Raw genomic sequence first — 27,325 nt, 5'->3', positions numbered from 1 at the left:
CCAGTGGATGAAAAACCCTGAAACAAAACCACTTGAAAGTTAAAATTGTCTAGAGCCAAGTTTTCTTGTGTCAGAATGCTCTGAGATGAACATCCATGTGCTGAGGATGTCTTCTGCATTGGTCTGCAGAAGGTCCCAAAAGAGAAATGCAGGTTGCAGGGATGGATCTCCTGTGTGCTTTAGTATTAGCTTAATGAAGTTATGTTGACAACCTTTCACATTTTGACAAGAAAAAATACTCAAACAGAAAATTCATGATGAGCCCTTATCCTGAGCAGGACCACACCAGGCACCAGGCAGACAGACTGCTCCAAGCCCCTTCTGCACAAACCCTGCACATTCTCCACCCAAGGCAGAGTACCTGCCCTACAGAAAACCACCTCTAGTCTTTAACTTGATATATGACTGACACAGGACATGAAGCCAACAAGCAAGCAAGCCACCTGTCATAGTCCTGACAGTCACTGTGCTAAGCAGAACACACTGTTGAGTGGGAAGGCTCAGGACCAGTACAAATCCTCTGTCCAACCACCAGATAATACTGCCAGGAGTCTCAAGCTTCTCCTGCCTGCAGAAGGAAGGAAGTCATAAGGGCGTGTGATACCAAGGAACAGGATGCACAGGCCAGGCCCTTACCTGGCCACACAAATCTCCTGCCATGGGTCCTATCACTCCTCTCACAAGCATAAACTCTCAAGAGGTTTTCTCCTCACCCCTTCTCCGAAGAGCAGGTTCTAAAGGTTTGCCCTTCAGCCCACTCCCCACTAAGTTCCCATCATCTCCAAACCAGTGAAATGTAAAAAGTCCTCACTCTCACACTGGCACAGGAATGTGAAACTGAGCTAGGAAGTGTCTGGCATGTGACCCTTGCCAAATACCTAGCAATGGCAAAGCAAACCAACTCCAAGTGCTTTTGGCAGGAAACACTTACCACAAGTTGACGAAGTTGATGAAACTTGGGGAGAATTCCCTTTCCTCAGAGTTACTCAGCTGTGGTGGGTCTCCTTTTACTACTTGTGTCAACTGGTCAAACACACTGTTCCACTTGGGGTATGGGAATCGCCCTGTGGCCAGCTCATACTGCAGAGACAGCAACAGCACCAGGCAGGTTACACAAAGTAACTTCAATCTGCATTGCCATGTGATAATGTCTTCTCTCACACTGACCCTCATAAGTAGTAGAGTAAAATCCTCCATCCATTCCCAAGCATCCTGCCAACCACTACAGAAAATGGATAGTGAGAATCACACAATCACAGAATATCTCGAGTTGGAAGGAACCCATATGGATCACCAAGTCCAACTCCCTTGCTCCTTGCAGGAAAATGAGCCTTTTAAAACACCTGTGGGGAAGACACAATCTCCTGGTTCACACTTACTGCTTCTGCTTTCTCTTATACTTCACCCCCTTGAGAAGGAGTGATCTTTTCAATTTATCCATGTGTGCACCCAGCAATGCTGTGATGAAACCAGAGAGGAATCAGCAGCCAGGACCCGGGGTTAACTGAAGTCTTCTGCACACCTCAAATACAGATGAGGCCAGGGCTGTGACAGACTCATCTACACAGGCTGGATGCTCTTTTCTGCATCTCCACACTCACCATCCCTTCTCACATGAGATTTTAAAGACAATTCATTCATCCTTTCTCACATCTCTTTCTCTGCAAAACAAAGCTGCAGCTAAATGCATCCTCTGGGCTTCAGGAGAGCCATCTGCCTTGAAGGGATTGACATGTTTTCTGGGCCCACTTCAATCACAACATCCAGATGCTTCACAGCAGTGGAGCTGGGCTTTGCTTCAAGCACCTGTTTGACAGCAACCATCTCCATCATGCTGCAAAGCTGAGCAAGGCTGCCCAGCAGACATGCACCATGCAGCACAGGGCTCAAACCCCACACACTTACCAATGTAATTCCCAAACTCCACACGTCTGAGCGGACATCGTAGCCTTGCCTGGATGCACTGGGATCTATCCTCTCAGGCTGAAACAGGCAGAAGGAGCAGTCAAACACTGTGCCATGCAGGAAGGAAAGAGAAGCATCTGCCAACTTAAAAAAAACTTGACGTTTGTCCCTCTGGGCAGAGTCTGGCACAGCTCTAAAGGCAAACTTGTTACTAGAGCAGACATCCCACCCCAGCAGAGAAATATTTTAAGGAATCAAACACTGAGTTCATGGAGGTATAGTGTAAAAATTATTGTGAAATGCCAATGCAGCACAGTCCAGTCCTTTCTGGTTTTATGCAAGCAGCCTCAGTAGTTGTTACTGTCTACTTACTGAGTTTTGTTTAACTCCAGGATCTCTTTAACAGAAAGTCTTAAATTGTCCTGAGGGAATCCTAAGAACCAGAACAAACAGGTATAGGAAATAGGTATAGGAAACACTTGAAAATGCCCTTATTATATATGCCATAGGTGAGCCAAACACTGGAAGTCTATGTTTGTAAAAGGATGCTTTAAAAAAATGGGAGGTTTATAGCACAGCCATAAAATACAATCTAATCTGCCTTAAGGTTGTAAGCTGCTCATCTGCTAATCTCCTCAAAGAAAAGCTTAAGAGGTGACTACATCAGAGTCAGAAAAGACCTCCTGAGGAAAGGGGCTGGGGCAAGTAAGGGACTCTGTAGTACTTCAAATAAAGTGGAAATGAAAACCCAGAGCCATCCATCAAAACAAGACTTCCTCATATTAAAAAGATGGCACTGAGAGCATAATTAATAACCACAACAACTTCATGGGCACTACAGAAGATTCTCCAGCACTAGAAGAGGCATCTTTAACACAGGACTCTGAAGGTCTTCCCCATCTGGTGTTGTTTCATAAGGCCACTTCCAGTACCCCAGACCTTGATGCATCCCCACCACTGCTTCCAAGAACTGTATTAGTGAACAGAGCCAAGCTCTGGAGAGGCAGCAGGTTTGGGAGGGCTATAAGGTATGGTTAACCATACCCTGATAAGTAACTTTGTCCCAGAACCTCACTAAGGACCTGCAATTTTGGTGGAGATCCTCTAGAAGTCCTTGAAGTAGTCAGTTACAAAAGACTGAATTGCAGAGAGCCCAGTTATTTTTCCACAGCCTGAATGGTGACCCAACAGGCAAGCTTCCAAACATGCACCAAAATGAAAAGGAGTCTAGCAGAGTGCAGCTCAGGACAACTTATCATTCTAAAGGACTCTACTGCAGCAGAAAGAAGGGAACCAAAAGAGAGTGTCTACAGATGAAGTCACACAACCAGAAATCAAGCATAACAAAATGCAGATGGTCATCAGCGAAGGTACCATCATGTGGCAGCTCAGCTAGGCTGGAGTCACTAGTAGTTCACCCTTACTATCTCGTTTCTTTTTCTTAAAGATTTCCCATTCAACCAGAAGCTGTTGGTCTGAACACAGCATAGGGAGGTTCCCTGGGCCTCATCACCCATGAAAACCCACACCCTGCAAAGCATGGCCCTCACCACCCTGGGTCCCCTCCTGACCCCAATGCTCCCCATACTAAATGAAAAAGGATCTCTTGCATTCAACAGATGCTTGAGCAGTGGCTCCTGGACATGCTGGGTGCCCCACTCCTGCCATGCCTGCTCCATCACCCAGGGCTGGGCCGCAGCAGGAGGGGATGGAGGAGCTGGATGATGGACTGGCACCCACAGTGGTGCCCGGGCAGCCGGCAGTGGTGCTGGTGTGCAGGGGATCCTGCCCTTGGGAGGAAAAGGCTTGACTGAGGGGCAGAGCAAATCCCTTGCAATCCCCCAAGGTCCTCCTGAAGCATAATCCCCCCCAGCCTCACCCCAAATGGGCTCAGGGGGATGGGAGGCTCATGCTTGGGACCTGCACAGCTCTTCTCTCCCTCTCCCCACACCTGAGCCTGCCCTAAGGAGCACTGTCCATCTCTCTCTGCATCTTCACCAGCCTGGTGATCACATCCCGCTATTTGTGGCTCCTAATTAACCTTCTTGCAGCTAATCACAGCAGCCAGAGCCACCCTGGGTTGTCCCTGCACAGCCAAAGCAGGAGGCACCTGATCTTTCCAGCTGAACCTCAAGTACCTCCCCTGAGGGCACCTATCTCCCAAACCAGACTTTTAGGCATTTTTCCACATGAATTCTAGTGGCCAAAGTGACTTTTTTTTTTCCTGCCTCCAACAAAACTCATATCCTGCCTGCAGTACTTCTGGCTGAGCAGTCTGCTCACACAGTGACTGCTGATACATTTCTCCAAGTTTCTACAAAACTGCCCAAGCAGATGAAGGAGCAAGGAGGGAGGTCCCTTACTACCACCCCCCTAGCAGGATGGGGTGGAAATGCTGAGGCACAGGCAGGAGATCAGCATGGGCTCTGCACCATGTGATTTAAGGACTTAATTTTGGACAGGAGAAGTCCCACGCTGGGTCAACCTCGCTGATGATTTCAGCAGGTGAATGAGTAAGCAGAGGTTATCTTCTCAGCCAAACCCCCTGCAGCAGGCGGGTGACAGCAGCACCACATGAGCTGGGAGAGCTTCTACAGAGCTCAGGCATCTCCCTCAGCTTTCACTGCACTGCAGGCAGCAGAGCCCAGACCCAGGCTGAGGGATGGTGCCATGTGTCTCACAGTCTCTTCCCAAATTTGTTGTAAAAATTATGGCTGAGTGCCAAGTTTCAGGGGGAAGAAAAAAAAAAAAATTCAGCAGCAATATTCAATAGCATCCATGAGGATTTTAGCTGCATGAATTCAAGCCAACAGCCTGCCTGTTCAGATAAATGAATGAGCCTGATGAAAACCTGGGCAAAAAGTCAGGAACGTGAAGCTGATACAGAGGCTCCTGCTGCAGCTCTGCTTGGGTAAAGGATTCAGAGAGCTCCTGCATCCCTGCAGCCTCTCCCTCTATTCATGCAGGCAGCCAAGGGAGGTTCTGAGCTGTCACTGTCATCTGCCTTGGGAATTTTTCCTTTTCCATGCATGGCCTAAACTCTGAGAACACAGGGCACCAACACACATCCCTTTGCTTCACTAGAGCAATTGCAGGGGAATTCACAGCCAAAAGCAAACCAACTTCTCCAGCACTGGAAGCTCCAAGGCTGATAACGTTGCTTTCTGTGACAGCTCTAACAATTTTGGTTAAACCACACAGCACTTGCTTAGCAGATGGACTTGGCTCCTGCTCGCAGCTGAACTGGCCAGCACCCAATGTTATTGTTATCCATGGCTACTTGGAGACCCAGCTCCAGTGACTATGGTGTTATCAGGTTCCTTTGGTGGGCAATTGCTCATGCTGCAAGAATTACTCCAAGTGCCACAGGCCATGAGGGGCCTTGCAAAGCAACGTGGTTAAGTCATCATGGAGCATCATCCAGCAGCCTGGATCAGAACTATATTGGCTGAACCAGTCAGATCATTTTGCACCAAAAATAGTTGCCTATTTTGCATTTAAAAAAAAAAAATTAAAAAATTTTCTTTTGAAAGGAGTGTGATTGTCCTGACTCCCTCCCAGGTATATTGAGGTTTGGTCACAGCATCGCTACAGACATCAACCTCCTGCTGGCTTGGAGAAAGATCTGGCAGATGTGCCTGCATGCTGGGGACATCTCTCCATTTCCCAGGCTTCCCAATACATGGAAATACTCATGTACTTGGAGAGGAATCCCTGAGTCCAGAGAGCAGAAGGGAAGAGGCCAGCTGTCTCCCACACTGCTTGCCAGCTGCTGGCTCATCCCACAGACCCTGTACCATGCCAAGGCTCCTAAAATAATAAATTGAATCAAAACACTTTTGCTCACTGCAAAATCCAACAGAGTCTGGAGCTGGTGATGGAGATGCACAAAGAACAGGGTGGATATGCACAAACAGGGAGGAAACCCAAGGGACTATGGGAAGCACTTACCCACCCAAGTCCCAGGAGAGATGAAGAAGTGCAGCTATTTACAGACATGGCAGAAAAACCAGGAGCCTATACAAAGCTAACCAGCTACTCACGGTTTTAAGAAAAAGTGGGAATGTTAATTTCTGTAATTATTGCCCACGGACCTTGAGAGGGGGGAAGGAGAGAGCAATTTTGCAGGAGGACTATTTGCAGACCTGATACACACCTCAGAGCACAGGGAAAAGTTAACAACAGTTGTGATTCCATGGAGCGATGCGATCCAAACAGCCTGTGGTCTGACACACAAACCCAGCCCTGGGTCAGACCAGCTCAGACTGCACTGATGCCATCCCCTCCTGGGGCACCTCTCTCTGCTGTTGCCCTCTGCACCCTATGACCCACCAACACACATGGGGCAGCTCTGCCCAATCCTCCTCCCTGGGGGGAGCTCCCTGCATTTGCCAAGAGTGCTCAGAGCAGGGACGTGCCTCTGCCCTCCCTCCAGCCCACCACAAGTCTACAGTAACACATTTCATTGGCACCCTTCTTTCCAGATTGTTGAGTAACCAGCACTGCTATGAGAACAGTGAACAGAAAAGGTGAAATACTCTGAAACTCAAACTCTGCTTTCGAAGATCAAGATTAGGGTGGGCAGGTTTTGCCTTGGACACCAAAGTCACATGAAAGCCATTGGCAAGACCAGGTGGGCACTGTACCTTAAAAGAGAGATATCTTCTCTTTTTGTTTCCTTGATGGTAGATGTGAATATTCAGAAAACAGTATTTTTCAACATATATAGCCATAAGATAAGTAACAAGAGGTCAAATTTCAGCACAAGCACAGTTACACTGATAGCAGCAGACACACAGCTCCCTTTTGCAAGGCTCCTTCAGCTGAGGTGGAACCAACAGGTACATTTTCAAAGCAGCCTGAAGCACAGAGGCATGTAAAACCCTTAGACAGCTCTGAAAATCACTACCACAGCTTTTCTTCCTGGGAATGGGAGGGAAGCAAATAAGCAGGACAGACTCCCAGGAGACAAGGCTCAGCCCCAGCAATTTCTATGCAGCTGCTCTCTAGACTCACATTCTCCTGGAATTAAGTTATGGAACACTTTGGAATTGAAGTAGTTTGCAAAATTCACTACCATTCTGCTCTGCAGTAACTGCTGTGGCACAATCTTACTGTGGCAAATGGATTTCTTGCAGAGCAGAAGAACCCTGCTCCCAGAGGGCACTGCTGCCCCACACGCTGTTTGTTGGGTTTCGGGTGCTGCTGGGAGGCAGAGAGCAGCACCTCCCTGCTGCAGCACCAGCAGCAGGTGAGCAATCCAGCAAAAAAACAGGGGAATTTGGTCACTTTGCCACAGCCTGATGCTGCCAGGAGCAGCGCTGAATCCAGGCCTGTAGGAGGAGGGCAAGGTCCTGCACACCTCTGGGCCAGGCCAGCTCCAGCTGCCCAGCTTGTGCCCACTCAACCCTGCACACCCCTGGGCCAGCCCAGCCCCTGCTGCTCAGCTCATCCCTACTCACCGCCATGTACGGCCGGCACCCCGCATCCCGTGTTTTGGCAATGGAGTCCACAAGCTGTCCACTAATGCCGAAGTCACAGAGTTTAATATTTCCATTTCTGTCCAGAAGAATATTGGAAGGTTTGATGTCTGGAAGGGAAAGAAATTTGAACCAGTAAGTCATGGCTGGAGCTTTCGATTCCAAGAAGAGCAGCTGCAGAGCGTTGACACCAGCGATCGCCATCGCCCCTTGGCGTGGGGTGGGTGGTGGTGTCTGATGTGCTCACTGCCAGTGAGGAACCTGACCAGGAGCAAGAGGAGATGGAGCCAGTCCTGAAGATGCCATGTGCCTGGAGACAGAGGCAGACACCCAAGCACCTTGAGATCACCCTTTGAAGGAAAACCGAAGACCAAAGTGAGAGCAAAACAGCCAGCAGAGGGATGCTTGTGCAAAACCTGTACTCACACTCATGGTGGTACACGTTAAATACACTTCTACATGATGCAAAGGCTGCTTAAAATCCTTGCAATTATTTTTGTAGGAAAGAAGAAAAGACATGAGCTCACCTCTGTGAATGATTTTCAAGTTTTCTTTTAAGTGGTTTAGTGCTTTCACAGTCTAGGAAAGAAAAGCAGATGACAAATAAGTAAACACCATACGATTCTTGTGATGATTAAACTTTTGGAGCTCTAAAAATGGGGGAAACATTAATATGTTGACATACCAATGCTGTAATATTTCAAGCAGTAAAAAGCATTTTTTTCCCAATCTTTCCTGCAAACAGTGGTGATATAAGAGAGGGCATGTGCTTAAGTAAACACATACCACTAGTAACCTCTAAAAGGTCACACTCCAGGAGTGGGGAGTAAGAGGTAAAGTCAAGCAATTTCTGATGTTAATTATCTCGAGTAATAACATATTTCAAGCCCTCTGCTGCACTCATTCAGTAGGCAATTACTGTTTCCATTGCACCAACTGAGCAGCAGCAGTGTGGAGAGCAGCAGAGAGAGTTTTCTGATTTAACCATTTCTCATTACACGGAAGGAATGCTCAGAGAGCCTGATTTCACAGGACAATTTAAAAAAATGAAGATATTAAAGAAGACTGGTCCCAAAACTGAGCCCTGAGGAAGGCCACTGGTGATCATCTGCCAACTGGATAACTCCATTCACTAAAACTCTCTGGGCTGAGCAGTCCAGACAGTTTTTAACCCAGTGAAGAGTACACATTGTACTGCTAGGAGTCACCAGCTTCTCTAGGGAGAACACTGTGGGAGACAGTGTCAAAGGCTTTACTGAAGCCCAGGAAGACAACACCCACAATCCTTTCCCCTCATCCACCAGGCAGGTCACCTTTTCATAGAAGAAGATCAGGTTGGCCAAGCAGGACCTGCCTTTCATGAGCCCTGCTCATCCTCCACCTGCCATATGAGCACACACAGGATGAACCACTTCATCTTCCCTGGTACCATGGGCAGGCCTGTTCTCCTTTTGGCACTTTTTGCAGGTGGGTGTCACACTGGCAAGCCTCCAGTCACCTGGGTCCCCCTGTTAACCAAGACTGTTGGCAGATGATGGACACAGAGCTCCTCCGCCAGCTCCCTCAATACTCTCAGGTGGATCCCATCTGGCCCCACCGACTTGTGTGTGTCCAGGTGGTGTATCAGGTCATTAACTGCTTCCTCCTGGATTATCCTGAGGATAACCAGTCTGATTAATATTAAAGACTGAGACAAAGAAGGCATTAAGTACCTCAGCCTTTTCCTCATGACACGTGACAGTGCCTGAGGCAGCACGGTAACGGTAAGAAGTGGCAGCAGGTCCAGATAGGCTCAACATTTTATAAAGATGCCCCTAAGAAGAGTCAAGATGGTTTTCTCCCAGGATCAGACACTGAGCAGAATCTTCCCATATCCTTTCAGGAGGTGATGGTTTGGGAGTGGCTGAGCACCTTCCCATCACCCTGACAGCTCAGGACAACAACTTACTGTAGTATTCACATACTGAAGTCAATGCAGAAGCAGTCTGCCCATCTGTCACCAGCTCCAGCATCTCTGAGAGGAGACCTTATGGCTCTCTTCAACTGCCTCAAGGGAGGTTGGAGCAAGCAGGGAAACAGCCTTTTCTCCTTAGTAAACTGTGACAGGACCAGAAGGAATGGATGGAAGCTGCACCAGGGGAGGGTTAGGCTGGATGTTAGGAAATATTTTTTCACTGAGAGGGTTGTCAGCCATTAGAATGGCCCAGGACAGTGGTGGAGCCACCATCTCTGGAGGAATTTAAAAGGCATTTGGACCTGGTCCTTAAGGACATGGTTTAGCAGTTAAATTATGGTGTTGGTCAAAGATTGGACTGAATGATCTTGGAGGTCTCTTCTAACCTAAACATTCTGTGATTCAGTCACATTTCCCCCCATTACTACTGAATGGTGCAGCCTTCCCTCTCCTCCTCTCCTGAACCTCTGCAACCTTTCATCTTCCAGCAGCCTCACTGAACTCATTCTTTAGCCTTGGCCTTGTTTTTTCACTGGGTCAGGACCTCCAGGTTAAGTCAAGGGAATATCAACCATGTTCTCCACCTGCTGAGGACCCCCTTGTGCTTTTGGGAGGCCCTGCACATGACTACTAGAGGCTTCTCTGGATTGGAGTGGTCCAACACCCCCTGCAGAAATCCAGTGAACCTGACAGGTCTTATGGGCACCAGCAGGATAGAGGTTTGGGGATATTTTTCAACATCCCTTCCTCCAGAGCCCAAAACTAAAAGTTTGCTTTGCAGAGCTAAAACTTGCCCTTGTGTTTAGACAACTAAGGGTTCATTTTGTCACAGCCAATGATAATATTACTGTGCTCCTTAAAGGCAGACAGTGGCCCCTCTGTAGCAGGGCTGCACTCTAATACCCTGCATGGGATTCTTCTTTGTAAGGTGCTTTATAAATGCCCAATCTCTTGTTCCCTTTACAAACAAGGGAAAGGGAAATAGCCAGCCTGTTTTAGGCATCTTCCTTGAGATGAGATGAACTGCACCCAGCTGATTTTCCACCCCCAGCACAAATGAAGTGATCCCTGAGGAAGGGGCTGGTGCCTACACTCTCAGCACTGATTTTCAAGCAGACTGAGCAGGAGGCTGATCCTGAGGTCTCTTTATGGACTGATTACAGACACCAGGACCTGATTTTCCACAATCCAATGTGTTATGAGAAATCAGAGGATCCTCAGGAATCATTAAAACCATGGTGCAATCCAACTGCAGCATTTCTGCTATACACAGATCAATCAGCTTTCTCAGGTAGATGAAAGAGATATGAATCTTTCACATTAGCTTCAAAAATATACACATTAAAAGTGGCTTAACAAAATACTCACAGCTAAAGTGATTTTGCCTAGGATTTCTTCTGGAATAACATCATCTAATACACTATATACATATTTGTAAAACTTATCAAACGAGGTAGACATGAGCTCCATACAGATCCAACAGTCACCCTGGAAAGAGAAAAGAATCAGTGTTACTGTGAAGATAAAAACATGAAACAAAAAACCAGAAACCATCAGGATCCCTTGAATCCAATAATATGCATCATCAGCAACATGCATTTGACAGGAAGGATGGAATGATTTTGATTAACTTTAGGAATGGAAAACTTGCCCTTGTGTGTGCCTCTGCCCCACTCCAGTCACCAGCAGAGAAATGTAGCTGATCTGCTCAGACCAGATACTGCATTTTAGATAGAACCTAAATGAATCCAAGTCTCAGAAATGCTTTGGTTCTCCAGAAGGCTGCAGGCACAGCAAAAAAACAGCATGCACAGCAAGACTAAGAAATATCCTATCCCTGCAGAGGACAGAAGACATTTCATACAACATTTGAAAACAGTAAGAAGAAATGAAAACAAACCCCAGTATTCGGGGATTTTTGTTGATTTGCATCTTATAGTTTATCAATTTAAGTGCACGTAAAACATACTAGGATCTGTGTTAAACAAAGCTAAGCTGAGACCTGTAAATCAACCACAATGGATTCACTGGAGATGAGAAATGGATCCCCACAAGCTAGAAGGACTTAATCTTTTGTTTTAGCATCTATCTACCACATGGGGGTGGACAGCTTAGCCATGGATTGATCTTGGTTATTTCAGGTTTTTTAATATTTTATATCCAGAATTAAGGCTGACAGAAGGCTCTGCATGAGCTATTTCTGTAGATTCTCATGCACTTCAGGTTAGTCTTCAGTGATACTGAAAACACTAGAACTAGACCTGTCCTTGTCAGATGTGACATACTCATATCTATCTTCTACAAGCTGTATATCACAGTGAGTGTTAAAACTGCAGTAGCTGTCAAAAGCTAAGTGCAAAGTGGAGTTGATTAGTCTGGTTATCTCATCCTGGCTAAATACAGAATCACCTTGGTTGGAAAAGACCTTCAAGATCATCGAGTCCAACCATAACCTAACACTGACAACACCTTAATTAAACCATATCCTTAAAGCACTATGTCTATACAACTCCTAAATACCTCCAAGGATGATGACACCACCACTGCCCTGGGCAGCCTGTTCCAGTGTCTGATAAACCTTAATATCACCTAAAATGCTTGTGTAGGAAGCAGCATCTTCAGAATGTGCTGCCCTAGGTGGTTCCAAAACTGGAACACCAGCCTGGTTATGACTAAGCTGCACACCCCTGGGATATAACAAGACACAAACTGAGAAACTTCTCCAAGTAATTATCCTACAAAAGGCAGATTTTTCCTGACCAGACAAAACACAAACCAACTAAACTCTATATTCATATATGAAATGAAGTTAGGAAAAAACTCTGGAGTATGGACATGCTGGATGTGTGGCAAAGCCCTATGCTCCCATCCTGCACACCCATGTCACATCTGTTTGAGATAATCTAACAGTGCTCACAAGATTCAGAAGCAATTCTTAAGTTATACCTAGTTGATAAAAAAGCTTGTAAAGCCACAGGTTTTAAGGACAAACAGGGCTTTTCTGACACTCAGAATGACCTCCCATGAAACACAATGACAAGGAACTGCATCCACTAAGGTGCCTCCAGTCCAAATGTTTGGTTTATTGAGAACAGAAGCACCCAGTAAAGGTGCTGTAGAGCACTACAGGTTGCTATCAGTAGAGGCAGCAGTACCACCCAGCTTGTCTTGGGCTGCTGACATATGCAAGACTGTTTCCAGCAATACATGCAGCAAGCTGACAGAATCCTATGTGCCACCAACATAGCAGCTGCTGCTGCTTCAGTGACAACGTATCCATCACTGCCTCCTACCAAAGGAGGGATGCTGACTCTGAGAGGAACAAAACAGAATAATTTCAGTAGGAAGGGACCTACAACAACCACCTAGTCTGTGTGACCACTCAGGGCTGACCACCTTTTCAACACTGATAAGTCTAGGGTATGTCTCCATGGAATGGTGTCAGGCCACTGCCTCAGTGAAGAAATGCTTCTTAATGTCAAGTTTAAGCCTCCCCTGGTGCAGCTTTGGACCATTCCCATCACTCCTATAGCTGGATAAAGGGAGAAGAGCTCAGTACCTTGCTCTCCACATCCCCTCCATAGCAACCTGCAGAGAGCAATGAGGTCAGTCCTCAGCCTCCTTTGCTCCAAACCAGACAAACTTTGTCCTCAGTTGCTCATCAGAGCACATTTCTTCCAACCCTGTCAGTTTTGTTGCCCTCCTCTGGGTGCATTTGAGGACATTTAACTTCCTAAGGACCTTCCCATCTTTAAACTATGGGACCCAGACCCATACCCACTGCTGGAGGTGAGGCCACACCAATGCTGAATCCAGTGGGACAATCCCCTCAAAAGAAGGGACCAGCTGTTCATGGCAGAGAGCACCTTCTCCTCAGCAGGGGGATCTGCTTTCCTAGGAAGGGCCGAACCACCCGCAGGGAGCAGCCCATGGGTTCAGAGCCATGGGCAGCCCAATGTTATGCTGTTCATTTTTGGCACCAGGGGTTTATGTCAGCACAAAGCAGAGCAGGAGCCAATGTCACTCGTCCCAGGGAAATGGCTGCTACAAGCCTGAGCCCAGAAAAAAATACATCTCACCCAAAACAAAGCAGAAGGGAGTGATCAAAAAGGTGCTGTGCTGTACGGAGAAGCAGAGACACTGAGTGAAAGAGGCCACGCAGCGCAGCAGGAATGGACGTGACATGGAGAAAGGTGAGCTCAGGAAGATTGGTTACTGATGAATTTGGCTGAGGACCTGTTCAGATTTAAACTACAGAAACAAAATTAGGGAATACACACAGAAATTTTCCCTTTCCATCATTGGCAAGAAATGCAAAGTGCAGCTGAGGCACTTTCATATTTTTGAGAGTCATTCAGAGAAAGCAACATGGATCCTGCGCTAGTGATGTGCACCTATCAGGTGAAACTGGAACCACACCAGACCCTTACGAGCCACCTAGCATGAAAACAAACTTGGCCTTGTTTGACTGGCTGCAGTCTCATTCAAAACATCACCTCTGTTTTGACCAGGGTCATATAAAAAAATCAGTACTGTGCTATATCCCCACATTATTGTGCTGGGACTGCAGGGGATTGGATTTGATCTAGAACACCAGAACACTACTGACCACCTGCAGCCCTGCATTCATGTCTAATCACACCAATAATGTGTCTTCAGTCACTCAGGCTACAACAGCTGGTGTTCAGACAGCAAAACCAAATTGTAATGAAACAACAGGTAACCTTATTAGAGTTATTACCGTAACAAAAGCTTCAAAATGCACTTTGTGCATCTGCAGGGTTGGGATGTGAGTTTTACCAAAACTCTAAAGAAGTACAATAAACAATCATCCATGTAAATTCAACCATAAAACACCTGCACATGATCAAAAGCACCAAAGGGAAGACTTGGTGTATTTGATTTCTTAAAACATATGCTGTATAGAAATCCTGGATGTAGTCATTTATTGATCTGGTAATATAAAAATCTACTTTATGAATATGAATTCATGTCAGCAACATGACAGCCCTTTTTGATTACACAGCTTCATTAAGGCTGGTGGCAAGATTCAAAACTCTACATCTTCTTCCTGGGAGTTGAAGGGACTTAGTGATAGGCAAAGCTGATTAGTTTTACAGGGGGAAAAAAGAAGGACTGGCTTCTACTTTTTCAGCTTTGTTCCTATTCCATTAATCAGGCAATTTCATTTCATCTGATGTTGATAAACTCAAGCAAAGCCCTGTACCTGGCAATCAACCTTTAGCTTTTGTATAGTACATGTTCCATCATATACACAGACACATTAACAGCAAGATGTCCCATATGATTTAAGAACAAGTACCAAAGAATACCAATGTTAGGATGCTGGCTGCTGAAGGACAAGCAGGATCATTTCCCAGAGCAGACTTTCCCTATCAGAAAATGGTTGCTGAACAAGTGAGAAAAAAGACAACTATGGGAAAATATTTGTGTAGTATTCTTTGCCTTTCCAAATCAAACTTTTGGTACTGATGGAGGCTGCCATAGTAATGTGCCTTTTGCAGTCACTTTCCCAATAGCAAGCTGGGATAATTGTCCACTTTTGTCCAGTTAGGTTTAGTGCTCCCACTCCCCCAGCTGTCAGGATCCAGGTGCTCTGTATCAAGAGTTCAGTGTTCCACAAAAGCTACCTGCCCTTCCCAACAGCCCTGCTGCTGCTTCTGAATCCTGAAACTGCTGTGATCTTCTTGTTAATTGTGAGAGACACCTACTGTATGTTTAAGCTCCCCTAGAGAGGCTCAAATTGAAGTCTTCCACCTTTTATCAGCAGGCAGAAGACTTCCCATCAGTACTTCCATCCTAGCGTGGAGGACCTGCATCCTGGCTCAGAGCAGGTGGTCTTAAAACTTATTTTGAAACTTATTTGCTTACTTTTAACGTTGAAATACTGAATTGAACAGTTTTGTTTATACACATTTTGCTGTAGGACTTCTGAGAGAGGTTCAGTCTCCAGTAACATCCCATGTGCTCTTATACTCCAGGAGATGGTGCATCAGTGACCTGAACTGCTCACAGTGATCTGGGAACAGATCTGCTAAGCAGAGGTTGTGGTGAGACAGGCTAATTTTATACTAGTCAAATTCTTTTTATCCCTTTCTGTGTTTCTCTGCTGTCACAGTTTCCTACATCTAAAAGGTGTAATTAATATTAGAACACGTAATTAATATGACAAGAAAGAAAAGAAAACCTTCTCCAAGCATACCAGCTCACCTTTGAGATGCATGACTGAGAACATCACCTTGGCAGTAAGGGACCAAGGAGAGAAGATGGCTTTCATCTAGAAGTAAACACGACTGATGCTGAGGGTTGGAGGAAGAGAGGACCCCAGAGATCAACAAGATATAATCCAGAGTGACCTTACTGAAACCTTTCCCAGATAGAGCACCCAAGGAGCCCAGCCTGGCTGCAGGGGGACAGGACATTTTGACAAGAAAAAGGCTGGTGCAAAAGCCAGGCTGACACTTTGGCGATTATCAAGGTAGGTCTTTATACTATTTATGTATTTATTTACACTTACAATCTGGGATGTGCCTAGAGCTGCAGAAAGGTGACAGGCTCACAAAACTCTGAACATGCTGCTCATCAGCAGCTGGCAGGATACTATATTACCCAAAGAGTTTTCTCTGCAACAGCTAACAGCCTCGTCATCTGTACTTCAGCAAAGCTGAGAATATGCAGCCAAGGCTGAGGCTTCACACTTGCTTGGAACTTGTACTGAGTGAACATGGACAGTATCTCGTGGCTCAAAATGGCTATGAGTTTAAGCAGATAAGAAAAAGGAGAGCATGGGAATAGGAAGGATTATTACCTTTATTTTAAAGACTTAGATTTAAAGCCAGAGGAGTGGCAAAATAACAGAGGCACTCTCTAGAAGTGGGAATTGAATATTCAGTTCCAGATTGGGGCTTTAACTAGGACTTTGACCTTCTTTTTGTAAGTATCCCATGTAAAGCCCAAAAGACTCTGCACAGACTGCTGTGCCTGATAATACAGAAAGATGACTAACAGCCAGTAGGTCTCTATCACAGCAGCCACCTTCACTACAGGGATACAGGTTCTCCACATGGGCACATCTCACCACCACTGACATGAACCACATCTGTGCCCCAGCTCTGTGCCAGCCTGGCAGCACACACTGTGCCTGGGAGAGCCACAGGCTGGGAGCTCATCAAGAGAGAAGAAAAGCAGGGAAGAAGGGAAGAGTGAAATATGCAGAGATGTAACAAGAAATGGCACTAGAATGCTCAGCAGCACCCAGATGTCTGGGTCTCCTGGTGAAATACTCTTGATTAAAAGTAAAGAGCTAAGAAACCTAAATTAACTTTATTAAATTAACTTTATGCTTCTTATTGAAAGTTGGAAACTGTGAAGAAAAAAAAAATAAAAAAAAAGGGGAAAGACCAAACTCTGCTATGAATGAAGCAAGTTTGGAGAGCCCACCTCTCTGAAGAGCGCGCCATAAAACTGAACAATGTACGGGCAGTCACTGCTTCGCATTACTACATCAAGGTCCATCAGAAGCTGCTTCTGTTCCTTTTCATCCACTGTCGACCGAATTCTCTGAAAGAGGAAGAGTGGCAAAGACTTTATCACTTACATGCCATGACTGTATCCTCAAACCCACTTTTGGATAAACATGCCAGGGACCCCAAACCCAAGGCTGAGCAAGCAATCCCCAAGGCATGCTAAAACACATTCTAGAGAATTAAGCTTTGCTCTCAAATAAGAAACTGAAAACCCCTAAAGCCATTTAATTCAGGCTATCAAATCTCCAGTCCTCTCATGAGCATCAGCATTTTCAGATGAAATGTTGTAACGAAATTAAAGACCAGAGATTTAATTGAGAATAACTTATTCAGGCTTTCATTACAAAACAAATTCCCACACAGTTCTTAGCCATGTTGGATAGGGCTTGAAGGCTGATTTGCATTTTAATCAAGGATTATTTTGTCTAAAATTTCTAAGACAAACAGAGAAGTCAAAAAGGCTCCTTCCACTATGCCTGCACCATAGCTGGAAAGGTGAAAAGGGAAAAAGGGACCATCATATATCTGAGGGAAGACATTGCTCTGGTAATGCTAATGGTGGGCAACAGTCCCATAAACTCTTCTCACAAAACCAACCTAGTAGTGATCTAGGGAATGTTAGCACTACATAAAAGCTATTTTTTATACATATATATATATATATATACACACTATGTCTAAATAAAGGTATACATATGCATACACACTATATATATATACATATATATATATATATATACACATGACTAGATAACCTTTAAAGGTCCATTCCAACCCAATGCATTCTATGACTCTATATTTAAACTATATAGAAAAGAAAATCTGATTTGGGCTTGAAAGAGCAATGCAAGTGTGAAAATACAACATGATACATGTTCAACATGTAGCTTGTTAAACAAAGGGTGGAGAAGACCATCCACAGTTTTTCATGTGATTTAATAGACAAATTTAACATCTTGCATTAAGTAATACATTTCCTGAATCATAGGTGAGGAAAACTGATTCTGAAGGTGTGAGACATGTTGAAAAATTCTTAAAAAAACAAGAAAAAAATTTTGCAAGAAGTCCAAAGCTAGATAGATGGACCATCCTTGAGAAGAAAAACTACTTGGCTATCCAAGAAAGAAAAATTATTTAAGATTGAGGGTGCGAAAAATCTGCAAGATATCTGCACCCACTCCCACTTACACCATGGCCCTGTGAGTAACTGCTGGTGGTACCAAGACCACATGCAAGCACAGGGCTAAGTGTATCAAGGTAGTTTCACGGTTGGTGGTTCATACTGCACCACTGGAGAAACTGTGCATGATTGTGTACCTTAAGACTATTTTGTGATGACCCACACAAAATAAGAACAGTATTGACACTATAATTTTCCTTACCTTTGGTGTGTCCTGATATTTTGGTATTTCACCACTCGTTCTTAATGTTCTAGTAGCTCTAGTATGGCCAGACCAGAAACTGTCAGGTTCTAATTGTCTTTTTCCCTCCCAGTGAATTCTAGAATACTTGGGAAAACTGGCACACACTTGCCCAGAACACCCATAAATGTAACATCCATACCCTGTGATGCCAGTGAGCAGGGGGAATTTTATAGTCTCAAACAAGAACAAGAAGATGACTCAACAGACTAGTAATGAAACTGAAAATCTTCACCTCTAGGTCACTGGTTCAAGTCTGCTTGGCAGAAGTTTGGTCACATCACTGAAGAGAGCCTGCCAAGCTTTATTATTTCCTTGTCTTTTGTCTACGCCATGTAATTCCCTGCAGCTCCCTGGTAAGGTATCAAAGGCTGAGCAGACTGAATATATCTTTCTAGGTGTCACACCATCAGCACCACATGAAATGATAATGCCATTGCTCTGACCTCAACAGAAGACGATGGATGCCAAAGCTGCCATGGTGGGACCTATACAAAACAGTTTAGTCTCACTGAGATGCTACCCATTCCTCTGAAAAGTTCAGCTCTCTGGCAAAGAGCAATGCCAAAAGGAACTCTTCTCTGTACTGTAATTCTCACCTTCCTTCTGTGTCAACTCCATCTCCCTCTGCCTCCTAAGAGCCTCTTTCCTTGTCCTCTGGGAGTCTCCCCAGCCCCTCTTTCCAGTTCTCCTTGCATTTGTAGGATCCTGTCACAACCATCCCTGCAGCATGCTTCTCAAACTCCACAGCATCCCCTGAAAGCATCTCCTCTCACCTCTGACATTCCCTTCTCTTCTGTTACTTCTCCAGCTCTGGAATGTACATAAAATACATGGTATGGAGGAGATGATTTTAAGAGCACCCCAGAACACCTTTTTCCATAAATGGTCTCTGCAAGGAGAAAGAAAATGCAGACAGTGGACCCAGTGGATGGAAAGTGGGTCAGCTCTATTGCAGAGCATCCAGGCAGACAAAAGACACCTTGAGAAGACACCATGGGCCCCCCCACAAACTGCCTCAGGGACTAAAGGAAGGGATGTGATGGAGGGGGGGTCTCAAGCAACAGAGCTGGAGACTGAGACTGGCAAATTTAAGAGGAAAGGGGAAGATGCAGCCCAGCACTGAGAAGGGGTCAGCCTAGGCTGGAAAAAATCACTTTGTTCAGCTGGAGCATAGCAGAAGTCTGCTGAATGCCAGCAGTCCCAATTCACCAGCCAATGAGCACTGACCAGTGAAACAAGGAAGAAACAGCTAAAGGTGAGTGAAGTCAACAGCAGCCAGCACCCAGACACCACCCAGGCTGTACTGACCATCTGCTGCCTAAATCCAAGGCAGAGCACAAGACACTGCAGCAGCTCCCACAGACAATCCCTCGAGACCAGGGGAGATGGCAGGGAAGGAAGACACGAGGTAAAATGATAGCCTGAAGACATCATTTAAGACAGGGATAGATGCACAGGTCTGACTTTGTTTCAAGTCTTACATGTCTCAGCCTGGCCACTCTTCTGTGTGTAGTCACTGACATGGCCAAACAAGCCAGGTAAGGAAAAAGTAGGGTTTGTAGTACAGGCTTATGAAAAGTCTTGTTTTTAATGGCTCCTTGTTGGCCTTAAACCTAAACTGCACCAAATTCTCCAGGAGAAAATTCTCCAGCCTTTTCAGTACAAACCCAGGTTAGGACAAAGCTTTCTGATATCAGGAACAACCACCACCTGGGCAGCATCAACAGCAAAACACTAAGATGCACTGTGGATTGGACTGATTGATCTCAAACCTGAAACTTGACAGAGCCCAGAAACTGGACCCAAACCAGAAAAGACATCACCCAGTCCCAGTACACACACACAATCAAGTGCAGTGGGAATTAAAAAAAAAAAAAAATTAAAGGAAAAGAAAGAAGAGAAGAGAAGAGAAGAGAAGAGAAGAGAAGAGAAGAGAAGAGAAGAGAAGAGAAGAGAAGAGAAAACTGAAAACCAACTCCTTGAGCTGAAAACCAACATGGTGCTGCCCTGTGGCCAGGGCTGACACATGTCCTCAGCTGAGAGCACAGCAGTGCTGACAGTGTCCCTGCAGGGCTGGTGGTCCCTGGGAGGGCAGGGTCTGAGGACACCAAACCAGATGGGAAAAAAGGGGTTTGTCTGCTCACTGAAGAGGACCAGATTAGCCACCTATCCACCCCAAACACATTTACTTTTGACAGGAGTATGTCAGGTCTTACACTGATCACAATCATCTTCTCACCTCCTGCAGTAAGGTTTTTGCTCTCTCTCACCTTTTTCTTTTAGCCCTTTTTTTCTCTTTTCCCCATGTACCACAAGCAGGGTTGAAGCCCTGGACTCCCCAGCTCTCAGCCAGGTAACCCAAAGCAGTGAGAGAAACAGAAAGTTCTGTTCAATAAACCATAAGGAGACAGCCTGGGAGAGGGTGCCCAACCGGGTGAAGAACAGAAATGATGATTTACCATAATGCCAGCTTCCAAAAAGCCCCAAGACTTCTCTGCAAAAGCCATATGAGAAATCAGAAAGACAGAGAAATTTGCCAATTGTGTCACTTGGTGGGCTATTATGGGCTGTCAGACATTCCAGGTGAGGATTATGGAGGTATAAATAAATGCTCTCAGGGATATCTGATACTTGGCAATTTCAGCTGTGAGCTTGCCATCAGAGAAAACCTGTGAAAGCCACAGACAATGAAAATCTCTTTTAAAGCTATGGGTGTGAGACTAAGAACTAACTACAAAGCAAAGTGGTGTGAAAGAGGCACTGTGCTCTGAACAAGAAATGGCTCCACAGCTTGCTAGTTTGTCCAGGAAGAAGAGGGATCTCACATGGACACCTCATGGGCTTGACAACATGCTCAATTTTATGTATCTGTCAGCAGTGCCTTGACCAGCTCCTCCAGCTGTCCAGCTGACCTTGAAATTATTTCTGCTTTTCTTAGGACAAGTGTAAAGTAGAAGTACTGAAAGACCACTTGTAGTCTGGTAAAAAATACTACTAGACTGATGAAAAAACAAGAGACCAGCAGCAATGTCTGAAGAGACTGGTTGGAACTGGAGACTAGATTAGGCAGTGTTGCAAAGCAGGACCAGACCAGGCAGGCTGATTTATACAATGGATATTGGAAAATATGGAATATTCTCATATAAGGCTGAAAATCACTACATCTTCTTGGGGTGGGGAAAAACAGAACACAAAGATTGTGGACAAAAAAAAGCTGGCTTACTCTCCTGGGTGTAACACTGACCAGAAAATAATTCAATTAAAAAGAGATGCATTATAAACCCTAAAGGTCTATTGAAGCACAAACCACTCTTACTTGCCTCTTGATGGTGTATTTTTCAGCCAGTTGAATGGCTGAAAAGGAATAAGCCAAAAGCTTATTTCTAAGTAATAAAGACAAAAGCAATAAACAAAATACTGAACCCCAAAGCTGGAAGCACTCTCTGCTTTGGGGGAGAGAAAGGGCTGTCCTGGTCCCCCAGGACAGGGGCTGGAAGGGCAGGCTCAGGACACACTATGCTCAGGCTCCTGACCCACGCAGGCCTCACAGATTAAAGGCTGGTTATTTTAATCATTCATCTATTAACCTTGTGAACTCTTCAAGCAGGAAACCTTCCTAGCCTTTGAGAAGCCTTTTAAAATACTCTGCCTAATAAAACCCACAAAAGGTATTACATGTATTATTTAAGTAAAAAGCTGAGCATCCTGCTCCAACAGGGAGAACACTCCCCAGCTTTTGTTCTAGTGTGACCTTCTTTTATTTATGTATTTTTATACTTGTTTGGGGAAAAAAAGCACACCAAAGGTCTTTTAAAGCCTCTTTTTTTGTGCGTGTGTGAACCACGACCAGTGTCAGAGGGAAACCAAAGGACAGAAAGAAACCCCCCAGCTACTGATTGAGCTTCCCAAGAAATCCGTATCACCCAAATAAAATGGGACTTCTTTAAGGTTCCACCACCATGCCAAAGACAGTTCTGTTCCTTGAATTTGTGGTACCCTCATTCAACAAGGTGTGCACAACCTCCTGGAGCATCTGGAACAACAAAAGGTCTTGGTGCTGGAGGGCAAAGTCAAAAGAGGGCTAGAGAAAAGCAAATACCATGAAGCCTCTGGGATAAAACCAGGAGTTATGCCCTTGGAACAGATCCTGAGAAGGGATCAGGGAAGAGTGTGAAGAAGCCAACGAGATTACTCACAAGTCATCTGTGAACTTCCACAGACTGGGCAAAAACTGACTAAGGAGAAAATAAGAAACCAGAAGCAAAGTCAAAGGACACAAAGGAAGCTGGACCATGAAATATCATAGAGAGCTGATGCTGCAGGCAAATGCATGTTGCCAGAAAAGAAACCTGCCAAAAAGGGTGAGGAGTTGATGTACAAACTGGACTTGCAATACTGAATTTGCAGATGCAAAGCTGGCACAGGACTGAACAGGGCTGTTCTCTTTCCCACCTGGAAGAGTCTGGATCTCATATGCCAATAAATGCTCAAGAAAAAGGATAAGGTTTTTTTCTGTGAAAGGAGAACCACAATGCCAGCTGATCCTGAGCAAACAGGAACTTTGCAGCTCTAGGAAGAGCTGAGAGAGGAAGGGACCTACTGAATAAAAGGACTGTCTTTTATTAAGATTTGGAAAATATAAACATTTTCCATGGGCAAAAATGAGAAAGGCTTGAAAACAAAATCTGAGTTGGATTCCTCTTTCCTGTCTCCCTCTCCCTGATGGCTCTGGGAAGAAGCTCTCCATAGCAGAATGGGATGCAACAGCACTGCACCAGAGACCGACCACAACTGTCTGTCTCCAAAATCAACCTGCTGCAGTCAAAAGCCTCAAAAGCAGGAGGTTCCTGCTCCTGCCACAGCTGCAGCCTGTTCCTGAAGAGGCACACAAGGTCTTTTTGTTATTTAAACAGATATCCATAGAGGCACAGAATGACAAAGGCTGAAGGAAGGAGAAAAGTAGTACTGGGGCCAAGAGCTCATCAACCCCAGCAATGTTCCACCAGGCCAAGATCTGCTGCCACCCTGATTCAAGGAGGCTCCAGGAGGCTCCTTTTCCTCTTTGGCCACTGATGCTGGAGTAGATGAAAGCTTCCTGGCAGCCCTGCTCCTGGGAGCAGCTCAAGACACGCACTACAGATGCCAGGATCACATCTGCCAGGATACATATATTGGCTGCTGATGCCAAAATGCATAAAAGGGAAAACCAAAAGAAAATAGTGCCTCTGCTTGCAGATCTCAAGTTAGTTTGGTGGTTTCAGCACTCAGGAACTACTTCCCTGCAATCGTAAGAACTACAGCCAGGCAGCATAGCAGAAGGCTGTGCTCGGGGAACTCTGCAGAACCACTGCCACACACACCATGCAGGGAGGGAGCAGACAGCTGAGCTAAACCACGCTTTGAGTAATTAAAGCCTCTTCCTTGTGCAAAGGCTTAAGAGAGTAAAAAAAGCCAGAGGAAGGAGCTGGATGCAGGATTTGTGGGCATGCTCCAGCAGCTGCTTCTGTGCAGGCTGGGGGGTCAGCAGGAGGAGTGCCCAGAGGTGTGGGGCAGGACCTGGGATCAGCCAGAGGAAGACTCACTCCAGCACACAGGGTCTCACCCTCTCTTTACAACATAACTGCAGCACACCTGTAGAACAAAGTGGATCTGTATTTGTCCATGGCAGAAGGGGCTGACAAGACACAGGGAGCGCAGCCTGATCTGCAAACAGGACTTGGTCCTTCCAAAAATGGGGTAAGAAGATACTTACTGTGCTGGAAATCTGCAGCAGTGGCAGTGGGAATTTGGGTAGTGTTGAAGCAGCTGGTGGAGGCCCCTGTATCAAGTTTCCCTGCATCTAATTAGCAGCTTCTGGAGCCATCTCTGTGTTGCACTAATCAGCACAGAACAGCCAACAACTTCTGGCTTGCAGCCCCCATAAAGTTGTTTCCCACTGCTGAATGTCCTTCCAAGGATGATTTCCCTGCTGCACTGCTGCCACTCTTGGGGCAGCACAGGAGAGGGACAGGAGCAGCACCAGGTCAGACAATGGCTTTGCAACCCAGGTAGCTGCAGCACAATGGTCCTGATACCCTGCACACAGATGGTGCTTGAAGCTTTGTAGCTTCAAGAAGGTATCACAGAGATGACAGCCAAGACCTCAAATCACTAGATTGACACCTTTTCTTTTTAAACCACAGCCCCCTTCTAAACCTTCTCAGCCTTCTCTTACAGAAGGGCACTATGCTGAAGGAGAAGAAAACAAGGTAAATTCCTGTCTGTAGAGCAAGGAGAGACTGTGGAGAGCAACTGGTTTCCTAAGTGCTGGTGGGCAGCAGGGGCTTCAGAAGGCAACAGCTCCACAAGGTGTCAGAACATTTTGAGGCAGACTGAGAGAGGAGGTCAACAGCCCAGAGTGTGTGTCCCAGTCTCTCCTTTCTTTATCTAGAGGGGAGGGGGACCAATAGAGAGCATCTGTCATTCAGTTAATTGCCAGCCCAGCATTAAACTGTGACAAAGTGAGATTGAGGCAGACCAGAGCAAGAGCAGGGAGATTAATGCAGAACCTTGCTGTCCTAAAAGCAACAGCAACTGGAGAAAGAAAAGGCTCAGTAGTTTGGGATTAACAAATTGCTAGCCCAAGCTCAGCCCTGTGCTGAAACCTAATTTTAAGTAACTGCCCCAACCCAAGCTGTGGAATAGCTGCTGCTGCCTCAGAGATCTTGCTTACTGCTCCACCCACAAGGTCCTCCTTTGTTCAATTCCATGTTTTATCCCCACTGGAACAAACAGAACAGCCCCACTAAAATTTCAGAAATTATGTAGCTGCCCAGACCTTCCAACCTTTCTCCTCCTGCTGGTGTATCCATTCCCACCCAGGGGAGTGGGTTCTAAGAAATGAAGGTGGCACCATCCCAGCCCACAGCTTAGACTTTTCATTAGACACTGTAAATCTATCAGGTTTTATTTATTTAAAAGTGAGCCCCCGAGCTCAACACCCCTCTGCAGCTCAGGGATGCCAGCTCAGCAGGCTCTGTCATGTCATCTCCAACTGCAGGCTTCAAGAGCAAAGCCCTGGTGTCTTCTGCCTCCCACATAGGAGCTGTGCCTGTATTACACCCCCTTGACACTGCTGAGATTATCCTACAATGCTGCACATCCCTTGTGCAAAAAGTCTGGGGCAACAGAATTCCTCTGCCAGCAGATGTGTGTCTTCCTCAGTGATGTTGGCTGATCCAACAAAATGCTCTTAGCACAGCAGTAACTGCTGCACAGCTTCTAAAGCCACTCAGTGATAAAGCCACTCAGCTATGTGTAGGACTCTTCTTACCCACAGCTATCATGATTATAGCAGCAAAACTATAGTAACTTAGGTCACACACCTCAGGTCTGAGAAGCTGGGAGTGCCCAGGCATAATTTCATTGTCAGTAGTTCTCAACCTGTCATCTGCAAGCTACAAGCTCTACCAAAGGCAACTAAGAGAAACAATCCTTTAGCTGCAAGCAGCCTCTAGCTCCTCTGGAGGCTTTTAGGGATTCAAAGCCAGGCTGAAACATCACTGCATGGCGATTCCAAACCCTGAGACCTGGCCAATATCACCATGCTGTGAGGAAGTCATTATTTACTGGAGAAAATAAAAGGCTGGTGATTGCTCCAGTAACCTGACACACTAGAAAAAAGTATGAATTATATTTACAATAATTATATATATATATAATTATATATAATTTAATATTTATTATAATATTCAGCTAGAGCTGGGGCTGAGATATGTCTACCTGGCATGAGAGAAGCAGAAAGGAACTTTTCCAGATCAAATCAGGGAATATTGCAGAGAAGACAGAGTTAGAAAAGAACGCAACACAGATGCCTACTCCACTTGCTCCTGCTCTTTCATGGGAGCACTTAGAGCTGCTAACATCAACAGAGTTAAAGATGTCATAGCTAGCAGCCAGCAGCAAGCAAAGAAGAGGAGGAAAGAGAAAGAATGGCTGCTGCTCACCTCACCCAACTCAGTGGACAAGCATCTTCTCAAAGATGTCCCTGTGAGCAGCACTGTTGAGGCCAAAGATGACTCTGTATCACCCAGCTGAGGAGTGAGGTTGCACATTGTTTCTCATCTTAAGGTGAGATTTTGGGTAGCATAAGATAGCAAACTGACTGTCCAGAAAACTTCTGTGCTTTCCATCTCCAGAGCAGGTCCAGCACAGCAAGCACAAAGCAGACACTCCATTATACACCACCAAGACAAAAACACTCCCTAGATGACATCCACTTAATTCTAGCTCCTCTTGTAAAGGCTACACCATGGCACATGCCTGCATAAAAAGCAAATTTTAAGCCACTATTTGATTTCACAAAAGACACCAAGCTATTAGACATCAGTTTGTGCCTACCACCAACCTAGGCTGTATCTGAACCAGTGACCCAGAGGTGAAAGGCCCATGCCCCATTATCAATCTCCAGAGACATGTGATCCCCTCAAAACAGCAGGTTCCCAACAGGCATTTTCAAAAGGGCCCAAGCAATTATGAGAGCATCACAAATCAGTTGACAATATGCCCACTATACAATGCATTTTTAGCAAACAACAGCCTTTACACTGGAAATAGAGAAGAGCAGTAGATGGGTGCTAGATGGAAGAACATTAATTCTCCATCACATTTCATCCCTAATGGACTGAAGTACAAATGTAAGTATGGGCATCACCTACTTTAACTGCCATAATTTGCCCACTTGGTTTGTGGACCATTTTGTTGACAGAACCATAAGCGCCTCGTCCAATTTCTCCAAGGTCTTTCAAGTCCTCTGCTGTAAAATCCCAATGTTGTTCAGGGGAAATCTTCAATTTTCCTGATGATTCAATGCTGTGTGTTCTCAGTCTCTCTCTGTCAAAAATATTGGGAAGCAATTTTTCCACATTTTAAATAGTCTGTAAATTTCTCTTTTCAGCACTTGATTAAACATTAGAAGAGAGGGGTTCACAAAGGCTACAGCAACAATCTGACTCCATGAAGGATTGTGGTTGGGGT

General features: G+C 45.4%; 1 protein-coding gene across 2 annotated transcripts in view; it reads right to left on the bottom strand.

Moving 5' to 3' along the window:
* Positions 1–27,325, bottom strand: part of MAP2K4 (mitogen-activated protein kinase kinase 4) — a 71,693-nt gene that overhangs the window by 4,123 nt on the left and 40,245 nt on the right. For both annotated transcript variants that reach the window (XM_071764545.1, XM_071764546.1), the window contains 7 exons: positions 27,007–27,181; positions 16,801–16,920; positions 10,708–10,827; positions 7,913–7,964; positions 7,368–7,495; positions 1,906–1,983; positions 932–1,080 (listed from right to left, as the gene is read on the bottom strand). In XM_071764545.1, the coding sequence (XP_071620646.1) occupies positions 932–1,080; positions 1,906–1,983; positions 7,368–7,495; positions 7,913–7,964; positions 10,708–10,827; positions 16,801–16,920; positions 27,007–27,181 (822 nt within the window). The remainder of the gene's footprint in view (positions 1–931; positions 1,081–1,905; positions 1,984–7,367; positions 7,496–7,912; positions 7,965–10,707; positions 10,828–16,800; positions 16,921–27,006; positions 27,182–27,325) is intronic.

Source organism: Heliangelus exortis, chromosome 20 (genome assembly GCF_036169615.1).
Source record: "Heliangelus exortis chromosome 20, bHelExo1.hap1, whole genome shotgun sequence".
NCBI classification, from domain to species: Eukaryota; Metazoa; Chordata; class Aves; order Apodiformes; family Trochilidae; genus Heliangelus; species Heliangelus exortis.
Note: the sequence above shows the minus strand (reverse complement) of the source record. Positions and strands in the feature narration are given on the sequence as shown.